The sequence below is a fragment of the Staurois parvus genome, unplaced genomic scaffold (assembly GCF_062004578.1).
Source record: "Staurois parvus isolate SC_StPar_1 unplaced genomic scaffold, SC_StPar_1.0 ptg000066l, whole genome shotgun sequence".
NCBI lineage: Eukaryota > Metazoa > Chordata > Amphibia > Anura > Ranidae > Staurois > Staurois parvus.
In genome coordinates this window covers 2,905,224-2,924,503 of record NW_028317862.1, presented here as the reverse complement: position 1 = coordinate 2,924,503, position 19,280 = coordinate 2,905,224, and the positions used below count along the sequence as shown (strand labels likewise).

At 40.6% G+C, this 19,280-nt stretch overlaps 1 protein-coding gene across 1 annotated transcript in view; it reads right to left on the bottom strand.

Moving 5' to 3' along the window:
* The window catches only part of LOC149469604 (calcium-activated chloride channel regulator 1-like), a 59,250-nt gene extending 42,513 nt beyond the window's left edge, over nt 1–16,737 (bottom strand). The window contains exons 1-7 of the mRNA XM_089668959.1: nt 16,579–16,737; nt 14,436–14,573; nt 12,496–12,646; nt 10,339–10,447; nt 3,677–3,845; nt 2,008–2,229; nt 598–822 (exon numbers count right to left, since the gene is read on the bottom strand). Coding sequence (XP_089525085.1) covers nt 598–822; nt 2,008–2,229; nt 3,677–3,845; nt 10,339–10,447; nt 12,496–12,646; nt 14,436–14,573; nt 16,579–16,737 — 1,173 coding nt within the window. The remainder of the gene's footprint in view (nt 1–597; nt 823–2,007; nt 2,230–3,676; nt 3,846–10,338; nt 10,448–12,495; nt 12,647–14,435; nt 14,574–16,578) is intronic.
* Nucleotides 16,738–19,280: the final 2,543 nt, after the last annotated feature.

Below are 19,280 nucleotides of genomic sequence, written 5' to 3'. Positions count from 1 at the left end.
TTTGGGCATCCCATACATCCCTTACCCCATCCAAGTTCAATTCCCCTTTATAAAACAAAAAAAAACAAGCTCAAGGACTAGTTACTGTCTCCTGGATGCAAGTCTGTATGGAAAATGTGTGTTGCTTGGCTGTGCAGGACTATAGGGGCACCCAAATCGCAGCAACTCCTGCGGGGGTAGTGCTATGTATGTATTTTACAATGAATGTATGGTGCCTATTTATATGGCACCGACGTTTAACAGACTGATTTACAGAGTGCATAGAACCATTTGCATCAGTACATGTCACTGAAGGAGCTCACACTCTAGTAACCATGGCCTGTAGAGTCAGCTTGGTCACATGCCAACTATCTACAAGTATGTTTTTGGTAGAAAACTAGAATGTTCAATTAAAAACTCTACACAAAGAGAGAACATACAAACTCCATGCAGCTAGTGACTGTGCTGTGGTTTGGGAATGCTAACACCCCAACCATCAATTACAGCACTTTAGGCAGTCAAGACTATAGTGCTTTTAATATGGATTTAATGTTTTACATATCTTCCTGACTCTTAAAACTTTGCTAGAGATTGGCAACTTTTTCAGCAATAACTTACCTCAATTCCTTTTGTTAGTCCAGCACAAATATTTGTTCCTCCACCTGCTGTTTGAGGAAGAAGTGCTTTAAGTTTTTGCCGATCCTTATCACTGATAACTTGAATTAATGAAGAAAGTATTGTAGCGGTGTTCTCAAATTTAACAATTCCAACACGTGATCCTTGTTCTACTATCTGAATGAGAAATACTTCTGCAGCCTGGTACAGCCTCTGAATGCGATTATACTGTAATTGATAAATTAGTATGAATCCAGTATCCATGTAATTTCCTACCACTGTCATAGAAGCACGCATGCATACTAGGGCCAGTTTGTCACAAGTTAGCTATCTCTCCACTGTGCTTTTCAGTTTATAGGCTGAAACCTGACAACCTGGAGGAATTCCATGCACCCATGGAGTAGACATACAAACCCTGTACAGATTAGTTCTTGAGGGGAAACACCCCACTAATGGAAAGCGGTATTCAAAACTAATATTAACTTTTTTACATTACATCTGGGGGTTCTGGTAGATCAGAAGCTTAATAATGGCATGCAATGCCAAGCAGCGGTTTCTAAAGCGAGCAAAATCCTCTCTTGTATTAAAAGAGGTATAGACTCCAGAGAGAGAGAGATATCATGTTTCCCCTGTACAAATCATTCATAATACCTCATCTGGAATATGCAGTTCATTTTTGGGCACCAATTCACAAAAAGAACATTGGGGAACTGGAGGAAGTACAGAGAATGGCAACCAAACTGATTGGCACTGATAAGAGGCATGGAGGAGCTCAGCTATGAGGAAAGATTAGAGGAACTGAATTTATTCTCTCTTGAGAAGAGGAGATTAAGGGGGGATATGATCACCATGTATAAATACATCAGTGGTTCATATAGTGAACTTGGTGTAGAGCTATTAACCCTGAGGTCATCACAGAGGACAAGGGGGCACTCTATGTCTGGAGGAAAAGAAATTTAATCTCCAAACACGGAAAGGTTTCTTCACAGTGAGAGCTGTGAAAATGTAGAATAGACTCCCTCAAGAGTTGGTTCTGGTCAGCACAGTGAATTGCTTTAAAAAAGGCCTGGATTCTTTCTTAGATACACAGAATATAACTGAATACTAACATTTATAGGTAAAGTTGATCAAGGGAATATCCAATTGCTTCTCGGGGGATTGGGAAGGAATATTTTCCCTGCAGGAGCATATTGGATCATGCTTTGCTGGGGGTTTTTTTGCCTTCCTCTGGATCAACTGTGGGTATAGGATTCTAACTTTTTTTTTTTATGATTGAACTGGATGGACTTTTATCATTTTTCAGCCAGACTAACTATGTAACATTCTATATTGATTTTATGTCAAAACTTGTCAGGGTAATACAGCACAAATCTGAATGTACACAGATCATCCTGATAAATAAAAACTGCTTACACCACCCATGCTTCCTGAGACATCAAGTACTAGAGTCACCACTCTGTCTGAAGCCTGTAGCAGTGAGAAGGTGGGCTCGGGAATTGTGCCAGTTGTCTGCAGTGTGGAAAGTATATCAGTGGAGTTCTTGATCACATCCCATGTACTGCGGTAGTTGCACATCCTGTTCTGTAAATTTGGTGCCTCCACATTGTGATTGGCAGCATCACAAAATGCAGTTACCTATAAAAAAAATTGATATTAACAATATAATATTGATATTAAAAAAAACTGGAACCATATTATAACATTATCATGACTGAAGAAAATATTTGATGTAGGTTTTAACAGTTATGAGTCCCTGAGTTATGAGTTAATGAGTGATGAGCAATCCTTAACTGTGATGAGTGGTTATCATTAGTATTGAGCTCCTGGTTCAGTCCAAACCCGATGTTTAGACTGTATTTTGCTTGTTGAGAGATTCTGTGAATTGTCAAACTAAGCTAGGGCCTGTATATGCCCCATGACATTATTGATTTCATATTTGGTCAATTACATCATCTAGGAAAACCTCACTACCCTTTGTTTACATTCCGCTGCAAAAACCGGGAGATACTGTGTCATGATGGGATCAGACATGTTGGTGAGTTTTTTCTTTCTGCAAGGCATTGTTCAGCTTCATTGATGAGGATCTGTATTGTTGCATGATGTAATTGATGATGGTTCAAATACATTGAGGGATATATATACCGTATATATTTTTTAAATAAATTACTTGTGAAAAAGTGAGTGTCTTTATTTACTACTTACATTTTTACTTCAATGAGTAGGGGCACTATTTATTCTGTTCTATGTATATATTCATGTGGAGGGGGGATAGGTATCTGGGCCCCTCCTATTAATAAAGTGGGCTTCTAGATCCCCCTTAGGGTTGTGGGGAAGAAGCTCTTCTCCTCATCAACAAGATCCTTTTCCTGGGGAGTCTCTCCAGGCAAGGTACCTTCCCCATATTGAGAGAATGTGGTCTGTATTCCTTCACATGTGTTGATTGACGTCTGTGTTCACCTATGGACATCACCTGCTATTCTATGGGGTTATAATTCATTCCCTTCCATCACTTCCAGGCCCACCTCCCAGATCGGACCTCTGTTAATTTAGGCCTCTGTTTATTTAGGCCAGGGGCAGCACAGTAGCTAAATGGTTAGCACTTCCACCTGGCAGTACTAGGGTTGTTGGTTCAATTCCCAACCACGGCACCACCTGCCTGGAGTTTGAATGTTCTCCCTGTGCCTGTGTGGGTTTCCTCCCACATTCCAAAGACATGCTGGTAGGTTAATTGGATCCTGTGTAAATTGGCTCTAGTATGTGTATGTATGAATGTGAGTTAGGGACCTTAGATTGTACACCCCTTGAGGGTTGGGAGCTGATGCGAGTGTACAATATATATGTAAAGCGCTGCATAAATTGATGGTGCTATATAAGTACCTGAAATAAATTTTAATTCTGTTTCCCTGGTATAGGCTATCTACTCGTGTCTTTCTGGCCCTACATATAGCCTAACTGGCAACAGTCATCTAATTTCTTTAAATATGTCACCATGTCATAGTATATGACAAATTACAGGGAATAACTATTATAATACTGCACCACTGATTAGAACAATTTTGATATGTTGTCATGACACACTTACATTATTTAATGCCTGTAAATACATTATAGATTCTTGGGACGTTTGACTTGTATCAGGGAGAAAAGCACAGTTGTCATCATACAGTCCAGTGTCCATCTGAAGGACACATTTACAGTCTTTATTGGTACATTTTTCTTCCCTGTAAATACCTTTAAGTTCAGTTGGACACCTGTTAAAGAAATAATAAGATCTAGTAAAATAAAGAACTGTGCCAAGATGGAGCCATTTTGGATAATAATGGCAGCTCACTCTATCAGTAAGTAATGTTCATGAAACAGTGACCACAATTACAAGAGTGTATCTATAGTCACATTTTGTTTGGTTTTGCATACAGTGTGGAAAGGTTCAAGCCTCTGCCAGGTTATCATTGCTGCTTGTATCCCTCTAGGGAGATCACTCTCTCTGTTTGCCTTGATGTATGCAGTTTCTTGGACAGAAAGTGATGAACGTATTCAAAATAAGTAATAAGAATAAGTGATAAGTAATAAATGACAAGTAATAGCAGTCTAAGTGGATTTATCCTTATTTCCACTCATTGTGTCAAAGACAGTAAATGCTGTACAAGGACTCTCCCAGCAGGAGACAGAAAAAAATGTTATTTTATTATCTTTCTTTTTTACCAAAAAAAAGGAAGAAAAAAAGAACATTATGCATATATATATATATATATATATATATATATATATATATATATGCACTACTCAAAAAATTAAAGGAACACTTTGAAAACACGTCAGATCTCAATGGGGAAAAATATCATGCTGGATATCTACCGTATATACTCGAGTATAAGCCGACCCGAATATAAGCCGAGGTACCTAATATTACAACAAAAAACTGGGAAAAACTATTGACTCGAGTATAAGCCGAGGGGGGAGGAATAGTGCCCCATCGTTGGTGTCAGTGGGGGGAGGAATAGTGCCCCATCGTTGGTGTCAGTGGGGGGAGGAATAGTGCCCCATCGTTGGTGTCAGTGGGGGGAGGAATAGTGCCCCATCGTTGGTGTCAGTGGGGGGAGGAATAGTGCCCCATCGTTGGTGACCCCTGCTCCAGCCTGGGCTCGCTCGCTCCCTCCCTCTCCCATGGTACACACTTACCGGTCAGATGTCTTACTTCTCCGGCCGCTCTCCTCCTCTTCACTCGCTCGATCTTCGCGGTGCCGCTCGGCTCCTCCTCTCCAAGCTCCACCTCCTCGCCGGTGATTGGGCGCCTGTGTGCCTCTCCTGAGCTACAGTTCCGGCGGCCAATCACCGGCGAGGATTGATCCCGGGGGTGTGTCCAGATGACAGGCACGGCATGTCATCTGCAGACGTTGACTCGAGTATAAGCCGAAGGGGTCGTTTTTCAGCACAAAAAATGTGCTGAAAAACTCGGCTTATACTCGAGTATATACGGTATACTGATATGGACTGGGTAATGTGTTAGGAATGTAAGGATACCCCATTATTTGATGGAAATGAAAATTATCAACCTACAGAGGACACTCCAAAAATCCAAAAAAAAAAGTGAAAAAATGATGCAGCAGGCTAGTCCATTTTGCCGAAATTTCATTGCAGCAACTTAAAATGGTACTCAGTAGTTTGTATGGCTTCCACGTGCTTGTATGCATGCCTGACAACACCGGGGCATGCTCCTAATGAGATGGTGGATGGTGTCCTGGGGTATTTCCTCCCAGTTCTGGACCAGGGCATCACTGAGCTCTTGGACAGTCTGAGGTGCAACCTGGCGGCATCAGATGGACCTAAACATGATATCCCAGAGGTGTTCTATTGGATTTAGGCCAGGCGAGCATGGGGGCCATTCAATGATATCAATTCCCTCATCCTCCAGGAACTGCCTGCATACTCTCACCACATGAGGCCGGGCATTGTTGTGCACCAGGAGGAACCCAGGACCCACTGCACCAGTGTAGGGTCTGACAATGGGTCCAAGAATTTCATCCCGATACCTAATGGCAGTCAGGGTGCCATTGTCTAGCTTAGAGAAGTCTGTGCATCCCTCCATAGATATGCCTCCCCAGACCATCACTGACCCACCACCAAAACGGTCATGCTGAACAATGTTACAGGCAGCATAATGTTCTCCCCGGCTTCTCCAGACCCTTTCACATCTGTCACATGTGCTCAGGGTGAACCTGCCCTCATCTGTGAAAAACACAGGACACCAGTGGCGGGCCTGCCAATTCTGGTGTTCAATGGCAAATCTCAATTGAGCTCTGTGGTGCCGGCAGTGAGCACAGGGCCCACTAGAGGACGTCGGGCCCTCAGGCCACCCTCATGAAGTCTGTTTCTGATTGTTTGGTCAGAGACATTCACACCAGTGGCCTGCTGGAGGTCATTTTGTAGGGCTCTGGCAGTTCTCATCCTGTTTCTCCTTGCACAAAGGAGAAGATACTGGTCATGCTGATGGGTTAAGGACCTTCTATGGCCCTGTCCAGCTCTCCTAGAGTAACTGCCTGTCTCCTGGAATCTCCTCCATGCTCTTGAGACTGTGCTGAGAGACACCGCAAACCTTCTGGCAATGGCACATATTCATGTGACATCCTTGAGGAGCAAGGATCAATGTTCCAGGAGTTTAACTGACTTGATGCTATACTCTGATTAAAAAGTGTTCCTTTAGTTTTTTTTGAGCAGTGTGTGTGTATATGTATGTATATATATATATATATATATATATATATATATATATATATATATGTATATATATATATATATATATATATATATGTATATTTGTGGGAGAACATTGGCTGGATTGTAGCTTTAAAGCCTAACTCAAGGCAACTTTAATATTATCCCTTGCAGCCAGGCTATATCTATACTGCAAGATTTAACTGCTTGTTTTGTGTAGGGGAGAGGAGAAGCATTTTCACTTACCTGATTTTCTGCTCCCCAGGCAGATGGCTCTCCCTATGCTTCGGCAGTGGACTGTCCCTTGATGTCGTTACATCCAATGCAGGGCTATAGACCCTGCATTAGTCAATGATATCAGAACTTTAGCCTGCTGAAGTATAGGGGAGAAGACTGCGCAGGGACTGATCCAGCAGCTTGAAGAAGAAAAGAAGCTGATAAGCGAATCTTCTTTTCAGTGTCTCCTAGATCTAAATGAGGAATTAAGCCTTGCAGTACAGGTGCAGTGCATTGAAGTTTAAAATGGTATTAAACCCCAAACAAAAAATGAAATATACAGTATTGAAGCTTACCAATTATTAGATGTGTTGGCTGCATTAGTTTTCTGTTTTAGGCTTTTTCTCCCTCTGTTTTCATCTTGTGATCTGGCCAGAATTAACACATCACCTGTACTAGTGTGCCTACACTCTGAATGAAGGAGCAACAGAGACACCTTTGGACAGCAACATTGTCAGTCTGCACTAGTAGATCTGGATATACTAACAAATTTAAGCCAAACACCAGTTCACACTTTATGTCATGGTTCACACTGAATGCAACTTTGAACTCGTGCAACTTCATCTAAAGTAGCACATTTTCAAAGCCAGAGATCAGTGCAATTTGTACCTGTGATTTCACTGTGGCTTACAACTTCATTTAACAGAAGTCAATGCAAGTTTCAATGAAATCGAAAAAAAAAGTGCAGGAACTATTTTTGAAATTGCAGTACTTCATATCGCACTGATTAAGACAGTGCCATAGAAATACATTAGATAGCATGTTGCACCTGAAGTTGCATAGGTGTGAACCAGGGCTATAAGCAGTTACAACAAGAGTTGTGTGCCTTTGGTGTAAAAATGTTATATAAATAAATAAATGTTTTACATAAAAAAATTAATAAAGGTTTCATATAAATAAATCAAAGCTGATTTTTAGTAAACACCCCTGTTAGTAGCAAATGGTTTGTCTCAACCTTCTAACTTCTACATCTGCAGGACAGCTTGTTCTGTTAAAACAACAGTCCTACTGGCTAGATCACCAGGTGAGAATAAAAAGAAGAAACCGTATAAAGAAAAGAAACATAGCCATCATATCTAACATACTCACTGGATATACAGTGGGACAAAAAAGTATTTAGTCAGCCACCAATTGTGCAAGTTCTCCCACTTAAAAAGATGAGAGAGGCCTGTAATTGGCATCATAGGTAGACCTCAACTATGAGAGACAAAATGAGAAAACAAATCCAGACAATCACATTGGCTGATTTGGAAAGAATTTATTTGAAAATTATGGTGGAAAATAAGTATTTGGTCAATATCAAAAGGTCATCTCAATACTTTGTTATATATCCTTTGTTGGCAATGACAGAGGTCAAACGTTTCCTGTAAGTCTTCACAAGGTTGGCACACACTATTGCTGGTACGTTGGCCCATTCCTCCATGCAGATCTCCTCTAGAGCAGTGATGTTTTGGACTGGCTAGGCCACTCCAGGACCTTGAAATGCTTCTTATAAAGCCACTCCTTCGTTGCCCGGGCGGTATGTTTGGGATCATTGTCATGTTGGAAGACCCAGCCATGTTTCATCTTCAATGCCCTTGCTGATGGAAGGAGGTTTGCACTCAAAATCTCACGATACATGGCCCCATTCATTCTGTCCTGTACATGGATCAGTCGTCCTGGTCCCTTTGCAGAGAAACAGCCCCAAAGTATGATGTTGCCACTCCCATGCTTCACAGTAGGTATGGTGTTCTTTGGATGCAACTCAGCATTCTCTCTCCTCCAAACACGACGAGTTGTGTTTCTACCAAAATGTTCTATTGTGGTTTCATCTGACCATATGACATTCTCCCAATCCTCTTTTGGATCATCCAAACGCTCTCTAGCAAACTTCAGACGGGCCCGGACATGTACTGGCTTAAGCAGGGGGACACGTCTGGCACTGCAGGATCTGAGTCCCTGGCGGTGTAGTGTGTTACTGATGGTAGCCTTTGTTACGTTGGTCCCAGCTCTCTGCAGGTCACTCACTAGGTCCCCCCATGTGGTCCTGGGATTTTTGCTCACCGTTCTTTTGATCATTTTGACACCACGGGGTGAGATCTTGCGTGGAACCCCAGATCGAGGGAGATTATCAGTGGTCTTGTATGTCTTCCATTTTCTAATTATTGCTCCCACACTTGATTTGTTCACACCAAGCTGCTTGCCTATTGCAGATTCAGTCTTCCCAGCCTGGTGCAGGTCTACAATTTTGTTTCTGGTGTCCTTCGACAGCTCTTTGGTCTTCACCATAGTGGAGTTTGGAGTGTGACTGTTTGACGTTGTGGACAGGTGTCTTTTACACTGATAACAAGTTCAAACCGGTGCCATTGATACAGGTAATGAGTGCAGGACAGAGAAGAAGGTACAGGTCTGCGAGAGCCAGAAATTTTGCTTGTTTGTAGGTGACCAAATACTTATTTTCCACCATAATTTGCAAATAAATTCTTTCCAAATCAGCCAATGTGATTGTCTGGATTTTTTTTCTCATTTTGTCTCTCATAGTTGAGGTCTACCTATGATGCCAATTACAGGCCTCTCTCATCTTTTTAAGTGGGAGAACTTGCACAATTGGTGGCTGACTAAATACTTTTTTGCCCCACTGTACTTACCATACTTAAGCCGGCCATACATGGGTCGAATTCCGAACTAATTTTCTTTAGAAAATTGGACATTTTGTGCGTTTTGTAAACCGATGGTGCCACCATTGATTTCAAAATTCAACAAACCAAGCCTTCCATTTCTCCTCATGTTGCTGCAGAAAATAATTTTCATGGCCAAGAATTTTCTTTTCTTTCCAGGTCACAGCTTTATATTTCTCGCACAATTCTCCCATCATTGATTCGAAATTCATTCATTTTTAAAAAAATTTCCAACATGCCCGATCACTCAAATTCGATGGTCACACGAAAATTGGCCGTTTCTGTGACCCACTAACGGTGCAAAATTTGAACGAAAATTCTTAGAAAAGATTTTCGAAAGAAAATTATTTCAGAATTTGACCCGTTTATGGACAGCTTTACTATTATTGATGTGCGTGATTCGGATAAACCAATAGAAGTTTCCACCATCATTCATCAATCACTAGTTTGAATACACAGGATTTGTTTTGAATAATTGTTGGTTGTCACATACTTACTAGATATACTTTCCATACTTACCATTATTGATGTATGTGGTTGGGTATACCGGTAGAGGTTTCCACCATCCTTTATCAATCACTGCTTTGAATACACAGGATTTGGTGAAATAATTGCTGTTTTATTACAGTATCATAATTTTTTATGTATTATAGTATAAGCTGAAAGGAAGTAGAAGGTAACGCTGCGCTATTTAGTTATTATTTTTATTTTGGTGTGGGAAAACACACATCAGTGCTTAGCAGCACCTACATAATCTCAAGGAATAGGAATAGTGGAGTGGTGGTGTTTGCTATCTGACATCTAAGAGTTGGTAAGCTGCAATATAATAAATGTTTGCCTTTGGGTTTAATACCACATAAAAGTTTCCCAGAACAGGGCTTTAAATTAAACTTTGCAGAATTCAATAGAGATTTTAAAAGCAGATATAAATTAATAATGGTCCACAAAATCCCCAGAAATAGAAAACTGTTGTTAAGGATATCAAACATTTATCAAACCCTTGGCTTTATCTTAAATATATACACAGTGTGAGCATACAAAGAAATATATGGCAATGATTTATTTCATCATGGAAAAATGTTGGATATCGTGTATTTACCTTGTAGCTTCTATTGTAAGACCACTGGAAATGTAAAAGGGAACATCAATATTGTATTCATCAAAGACACCCCATCTTAAATGAGCCCATTCATGGACAAACACTCTTCCTGCAGACAAGAGACCAGAGAATAGCGTTAAGGTAACTTCATTATTGAAAATTGACAGAAAACTTGGAAACCAAGATGTCCATGGCTGTACTTATCTTTGTGTACCAGGTGGTAAACCCCTCTCTTTACTCCAAACTATTTGTCACAAACATAAGAAGAAGGTGCACCAGCCTAGTGTAGCACTGTAAAACTCTTACTAGATTGTAAAAGAAAATCCAATGTACTCACAAAAGAAGATTGGCATAGGCATTATAAATAGGCAAGATACTACCAGACACATATCCTTCAGATAGGGCACATCTAATGCATTTCGAGTGCTATGCCCTCTTCCTCAGAGCTAACCTGAGCCTATCTGCTGCACTATTTATATAGAGATTATGGATAAGCCCAGCTTTACCCACATTAAATTAAAGGGAGGGGGTCAAAAGTAGAACTCACCCCATCAAGGATTAACACTTAATGGGGAGCGGGCAGCCCAGGTGAGATATCATCTTCTCTACTGATACTGTTCAGACCATTTATGCATTGTGGCTCACACAGACATACAGATGTCTATTACAATGGCCATTATCACCATGGCTGTCATTCTGCTGATAGTCTACAACATGCGTCTATAGATTCTTTTGGTTGTTGATGGTGTACAAGCGTTCAGTTATCCTTTTTCCTTTTGTTGTTTGTTGAGGTTCAGGATGGTTCCCCATTAAGGGTTAATCCTTGTGAGGGTTGAGTTCTACTTTTGACCTCTCCCCTTAATGTAAGGCAGGTAATGCTGGGCTTGTTTAACTGTTGCAACAGATGGGCTCCGGTTAGCTCTGAGAAAGAGGGCATGGCCCTTGAAGCGCATTACGTGCGTCCTATCAGATGGATATGCATCTGGTGGTATCTTGCCTGTTGTAATGCCTGTGCCAGTTCTCATCTTGTGAGTACATTGGACTTTCTTTTATTGATTATTATGATTATTTCATTTATTTCCAAATTATTTGTATAAGCACATTCTTGGTCCCAGTGAGTTTAGGAGCAGGAGTCACCTGGAGCCAGGAGGTGAGGATATATCTCCTGGTGTATGATAGCTGAGGTGACACACTCATTTAAAGTGGTTCTAAAGCCTGGAAGTTGTTTACACCTTCAGTGTGCAGTTCCCCCCTCAGCCCCCCATGCCCCATATATACCTGAACCCAATGCTGATCCAGTGATGTGCACGAGCACACAAGCTCTCCCAGGTCTCTGTCTCCTCATTGGCTGAGACACAGCAGTGGGAGCCACTGGCTCCCACTGCGGTCAATCACAGCCAGTGAGGAGAGAGCAGGGAGTGTGAGGTGAGAGCGGGGAGTAGTCTCATAGGCACAGAGGTAGCTCATAAGCGAGCATGCACAAGTGCCCCAAAGCAAGCAGAAACCAGAGAGGGGTCTGGAGCACCGGCAGAGGATCCATGAAGACGAGGATTGGGGCAATTATGACATGTTTGGTATTAAAAAAAAAATCGGAGCCTTTACAATCACTTTAAAGTGGTTGTAAACAGTTACATATACCCAGTGAAAAAACTTGCCTCAGGTGATACAAAGTGATTAAACAAATCCTCCTACTCATGCTGTACCTCTTTTTCTGTAACCATTTTTATTTCTACAGCCATTCAAAGTGCAGAATGTATACAATTTGTCTGAGCTTTCAGAAGAAAGGGGGCAGGAAGCAGATGTCACACTCTGCAGAGCTCAATGAGAGCTGATTGGAGGGAAGGAACACTCCCCTTCCCACAGCACACAGGAACAAAGCTGAGGCTGTCAATCACAGGCTGTGTGCTGGAACTTTTTCCCCTGTCACCTGTTTTTGCTTGGTGTCAGGAAAACTTGTCATAAGTGACTCATGCAGATAGCAGAGGAATGAGGCAATAGAGAGAAATAACACTTAGTGCTCTGTATTGAGACAATCACACACTACAGAGTGATATGCTTTGTTCATAGTTCATGTCTGAGGTTTACAATCACTTTAAATTATTAAAGTTTCTCAGTCCACAAGTACATGTAATAGATTAATGAATATTGAATTGTTACCTCGTGGTCCGTATATAGAGATCAGTTTGTCATCTACTAAGAACTCACGGGTGAAATGAATGTATCGGCCTTTTTCACCACATTGTCCATATTGTAATGTGTATGGGTCAGATCCATACTTCACATGTGATGACGCGATGATAATATCTGCCTAATGATAAAGAAACAATGGTAATATTAAAAAGTTACATTCTACATAACTGTGAAATGAAAAGAGGCTCTCACTTATTTGAAACCTACCCTGGACCCATTTAAACCTATTCCCACTACACTTCCCTGCCACAGAGCGACTGCAAAATACCAGTACCTGATGGTTCCAGGTAAGGGAGTGCTTGTAACCTCCTCATATAATGCTGTGCTGGGGCCTGAGTGGCCAAGAGTCAGGCCTGAACACTGTCACATGAGGAAGGTGGTGACATCATCAACAGGAATAACGGAGCTTACACAAGGTATGGTCTGCAGAGGAAAACTAAAGATGCCTCAGGTATAGGAATCGTGTGTCCCACCATGCAACCTCACTATGCTGGTGTTCTGATGCATTTCAGGGGGCACACCCTCTTCTTCAGAGCTCTGATCTCATGGTTTTTGATGCTTTTATATCTTCCACTTTTGTGAGTACCCATTTGTTATGACACTTGCCTTCATTTAATAAACCTCTGGTAATGCACTAGGCGTTTTCTTCCTTCTGTTTGTTATTTTTGTATTTATACACTGGATTCCCCTATCTGATAAGGGCTGCATCAGATATGCATTTCCAGCAGAGTTCATTTGTGGTCATCTATGGTCCTATTCAACTGTGGTGGATCTGTGAGCGCTGGGAGTGATTGCGTGGTTTGTGCAGAGGGAAGGAGTAGCAGGGAAGCATGGGTAAATAGAAGTTGATTGAACTTACAGAGTATTTCAAAGGAAGAAGCTTTGTCAGAGCCCAGGGAGATGCTTACTCAGAGCCTTCATAGTAATGAACTGGGTAGAGATGACTGAAATTTACTAAGTAAAATGAGTGATTTAAAACAATGTGTGCTTTTGCAGACTAAAGGTGTTCAAGTCAGATGCCTAACCCTCTGGGATTAGTTGTAGAAAGGGGCAAGCAACAGAAAAAGGTCTATATTGGTGATTCTCTGAAGTCAATTCCTAGCTCCAGCAGACAATTTTCTACTCAATGGCTTATAAGTACTTTTAAATAATAGCCAAAAGGGTTATTTATCAGTTTAAAAAGTGCAGTGTGCCTACAACCCAAATGTTATATGCACAAAAATAACATGGACTCCTTCCCATACCCTGGGACACACTCAATGAGGAAGTAGTATTCTTAGTTGTCGTTTTAACAAAGAAGCAAAGTTCTTCCTTGGAATGGACAAACAAGTTGGCCATGCTCCAATGAAGTCAGCTTTCACATAGTTTTATTATTCCAGAATTAGATCACAGAAGAGTCCGCTCAAGCCAAGCCCCACTAACACGTTCAACCCTAAAGGAGCTTAATTATAGAGATTTCTTGATTTCTCTTTGATTGAGCTCCCTTTTGGGTCAAAAGTGTTAGCACGGGGCTTGGTCTGGGTGGACTCTTCTGTGATCTAGTCCTGGAATAATAAACCTATGTGAAGGCTGATGTCATTGAAGTGTGACCGACGTGTTTGTTCATTTCATGTTGGGAGCATTGACGAGCTCCTTCGGCCGACTCATGAAACCACAGAAATGGGTGGATTGTGGGCTTTGAGCAGCAGTTTCCTTTGTGTAAAATCACTGCCAAACAAAGGATCATTTAAATTACCAGAGGACATTTCATGTTTTGGATCCCTACTTATATAGCAGTAAGTCATGCCAATGAGTACAGTCAACAGAAAATATTGCAAATGAAGCACCCCCTTACACACTTATTAAATCATAAATATATGCATTGTAATATCATCCGTGTTAAATCCCAAAAAAGTGTAATCTCCTACCTTATCGTATGTTTCTGTTCTTACTCTTTCATAACTTTTCTTTGACCAGGTAAATGGTATTAGTATTTTTACACTCTTTATGAACAGTCTGTTTTGTGTTGCTCTGAATAAATAGCTTGATGCTTCTTTAACCATGCTCTTGAAAAAACAAAAAAAGTACATATAATATTGTCATTGTAACAACAAATACATTCACACGGTGTACAAGTACAAGTATATTAAAGCAAAATTAAAGTAAAGTAAAGTAGAAAGTAAATATTCATATGCAGCTTATATCAGAATGAGGAATTGGTTGCTAGATATTTTAAAATGTTGCTTGTGCTGGTTGAGTAAGTAAAGTAAAGTACAAAGTAAATATTCATATGCAGCTTATATCTGAATATGAAATGGGTTGCTAGATATTTTAAAATGTCACTTGTGCTGGTTGATCGCTGTAATTTTCCAAATATATTTTATCAATACACTAGATCTGCGATGACTCTGTCAATTAGAACTGGACTATGGACATGTGTCTTACTTATTTAAAGATCATCCAAATAAAACATAGGGGCAATGATCCAACATCATCAGCAATAAAACACAACATGCTGATTGCCAAATGTTAAGTTCAGTCAATCATGGTTGTTATAAAAAATAATGTTTAAGGGTCATAGTGGATAATGTTTATTAGAAGAAAATGTACTCCTAAACCTTAGAATCCAGAGAACAGTGGTGCATATGAATCTGGACTATATATCTATTTATTTAGATAAAAAGTTGATAAAGTTGGAGTCCTAGATAAAAAGCTCACCTGTGATGTCAAGACTAATGGGTTTCGAAATGACCGACCATAATGAGGCAATTTGATTAGGTGATGCCAAACAATTAGACTACTCCATAATCCCCTGTTCTCCTGACACACATATATACTCTTATAAACTGTAAACTATTTGATTATGTCAGTAAGAAAAGCCCTTTTGTGGACTTCTGTAAAGCAACAGCATTTAGCACAGATCAGTAACTAATTGATAGAAAATTCCAAACCCGATTGAAACACCTGTAATTTGGAGATCAACAACAGCCTAATCAATTGACAAATATGTTTTCCGCCTCATATACACAGCCATTATTCTGTGCATGTTAAAGATTCTACTTATCGCTAACCCTTGGCAATGAGTTTTGGCACAAGTTACAATAATTAAGTTCTTCAGTCTCTCAAATTTCAGAGGCTATATTTTGCATGTTTTTCTAGTAAAAACAGAGATGGATTGTAACAAACACTAATTTTTCAAAAACATGGTGCAGTCTTTGAATGTCCAGCACCAAGCTGGGGTGTTGAAAATATGAGATACGTTTGTAACAATCTGTAAATTATTTTAATAAATGCATAAAACATTTTTGTTAGAAATTAGACATTTACATTTATTTCTAGAGAAAGCCTAATCTATAAGTAAGACATCCCTATTTAAACTTCAACCCTTTGTTGCCCGCATATCATTAGAAACACTAGATCATTTCTAAATGAGTCTTTGTTTGCTGTATTACCTAATCCCGGTTGTTAAAAAAAATGTAATTAAAGCAAATTCTCAAAACCTCTCCTCCAATGGTAAAATATAATCACAGAGAAATAAAATATTTAGATGCAGACAAAGGAAGATGGCTCCCCCAAAAACATTATACCTTTAGTTGCACACTTTACTTTGCTCATTAAATACTGAAATCTTCATCCTTCTTTAAAGGCACACAAGTCTTATTATTTAAGTATTTTTTTTTTAAAGATCTGAACCTGTTACACCATACATTCTTCTTCCAAAACCCTGCTTATGCATGATTAAACCATTTTAGAAGCTTGGTAATTTATTTTTAAGTTGTTAACAGACATGAAAACTATTGTCCCACCCAACTCTACAGGTTGGTACTTTAAAAGTAATCTTTTTTTAATTAATATGAGATATACAGTAGTTAAGCATTGTTTGAAATTGTATTCCATATTTGCACATGATTTTCCATTATCCAATTTACGTAATGATGTGGTTGGAAAGAAATAAAATTTCTAATACCTAATACATGCTAATAACCAATAAAAAAGTTATATGTAGCAGAATGAGAAATAGATATATAGATGCCCATACTACAAACCACTTTATTTAGAAAGTTAGGTTACCTGTATGTTGGGAATAATTTTTACGTCTTCAGGGACACCAGGATTAATTGCAAAGACTATATCTTCATAGCCTCCATTGGTAAGTTTTACTATGGAGCCACTTCCGAAGGAAAGCACCTGAGATAGTAAAAGCAAAAATGAAATCCTGCAGAGTGCCATCTTAACCAGCTACTCACAGCTACTGCTCAAGTAAGTATTTTTATAGCCTATATATAATGTATGTTATTAGGCAACCTGTATGGACTTTATCACTGGATTCTGACTTCTTTTTTTTTTTTTTGCTTGTATTATCTTTTTTTTATTTGCAGTGCAGAACATGATTCATTTATTACTCCTATCTAGACATAGACAAGCGCTGTAATAAGGAAATAACAAAGGTAATACAAGAAACAATGATTATTTCAATGTAGCCAGGTGCCAGCTATATCACTCTGCCATCTAAGGACACTTACAAATGGAACTACAATTAATCCTTTTTCCCATTGTGCCCAGTACTGGGACTGCTACATCACTTCCTGTTAGCAGAGTGGATACAGCTCTTGTACAGCTGAGGATCCTGGGATCTGTAGTCCTATATCCAGTGCATGCTGTGTTACTGAGTGGCAATTGGACTACAACTACCAGAAAGCTGAATACAGAGGGATGCTAGGAAAGCTGATACTGTAGAATACTACAGCAAGGGACTGCCTGGCTCTCTCTTAGCCCAGGAACCAGAGCTGAGCATAGGGGGGACTGCTGTTCTGCTCCAGAGATAGATTGCTGGCTACTATTGCGGGATTCTGCAAACCAGTTCATCACAGCGGTCGCGCTGATTGCCACACCGGGTTTGCATCAGCTTCTCTGCATTCGGACTGTCACTATCCAGCTGTAGCACCCTCTAGAGTACTACTAGAATAGTGTAGGCAGATTTATTGTGTATGACTCTTGGTAAATCTGTGAGTCTGTGATTAAGGTCGGGTTACTGCAGGTCAAACTGGATGGCTTAACATCTTGAGACTCTATCGCCTCCACCTGGTTCTGGAGGATCATTGGAACCTTCCAGAAGCCAGCAAGCAGAAGAGGTGAGACCTAATCTGCATATTTATGGGAGTCTAACCAAACCCAGTGTAGCACTACCCCCTGAGTTATTTTCAGGCTCCCTGTCGTTCTGGACCCCTTTCTGAAAGCCTAACCCCTGCTGACACCACAGGATTCTTTTGAGCAGAGTAAATTACCACCAGAAGGTAGACTCATACACAAATGAGAGTAAACTGATATGAGGTTTATATTAAACTTCAATGTAAGCTTGGTTAAACAGTATAAAATGGTATTAGTACGTGCAATGGCAATTATTACTCTTAACAACGCTAAATAAAGAAACAACACATACAGCAGAATCTCAATCAGTGTTACCAGGCCTCCTTTTCAGAAGTTAACCCAATACCTCCAACCTGAGGTGTTGTCAATCCCCAGTGAGCAATGAAAACTAGTAACAGTTGAACTAGCTCATTTTGGGCCCTCAGAGATAGAAAAAGCTGTTTGACCAGGGTAGTCAATGTCTTTAAATGCAGTGAGGATTATTCTGTGCGCTCACTGGGGCCCAGTTTGTGCACAAGTAAGAAGAGATGTAGGTGACAGTTCCTTATGGATTAACACAAGGAGAAAAAGAAGAAAGGACAAGTACTTTCCCTTTAGGTGGCACTTGACTTGGGTGTTGTCCCCTTTTTATGCAATGAGAAAAAAGGGCAGCTTTAAGCAAATAAAGTGTCAAAACTGGCAGTAGGTCTTGTTGGCAAAGGGCAACTCCACTATGGGCTGCAGTAACCAATGGCAACTGTGGTAGAAGATCCTTTAAGAGGGTAGGCCTCTGGCACTGGCATAATCTGGTCTGCAGAAGGCATGCACTGTGGTCAGCTCTGATAATTGTAATATGCTGAAAATGTGTTCTGCAGTAGCGGTTGTGGGAACTATGCCGCAACATGTGTTAACGGAATGAAAAGTCCGCCCCTATGTGCAGGAGCAGGAAAAGTAGAAGATATGAGAATGTCAGTGTTCTCATGTTTATCTAGTGAATAGGAGCATCTCACCTGATTGGTGGCTTACAGCTGGTCTTGGCTGTCTCTCAATGTCAGCGGATGGGGCCCCCACAGATTCAATGGCCTCCCTTGCAGAATTTCGTCTGGTCACCGCATTCCGGGTCACTTGCTGGCAGACTGGCTGAACAGATTGGCAAGACTGGTGGTCAGCGACTCCTCCTTGCCTCTTCTTTCTCTGGCTCTGTTACCTGGTCCGGTTCTCTGGCAGTCAGCACTGTTCTCTCTCTACTTCTCCTCTCCAGCTCTCTCCCCTCTCACCTTCTGTTCCTGTTCCTGGGCTTCCACATTTATATGCCTCCGCCCAAATGCCACCTCTTCTGGGAAAACCCCAATTAGCAGCCTTCTGACAAAGTCCCGCAGTTCAGCCTAAAGGATTCATAAAGCTTTTACCAGAGTGTGTGTCACTGAGTTTCAGGACACTGCCATCTTGTGTATGTTTCAACATCCTGCAACTGACATTGCATCAGGGCATTACACCAGGTTTGGAGGCCCTGGTAGAATGGTGGACCAGCCCATAAATATGGGAGAGTGAGGCTGGCAAGGGAGTCAGGTGGATGACAGAGTGCTGAGGAGACTAATCTGGTGGTGGTGGATGTGGTGGTGTCTGTAGAGGTATACAGCTGCTTT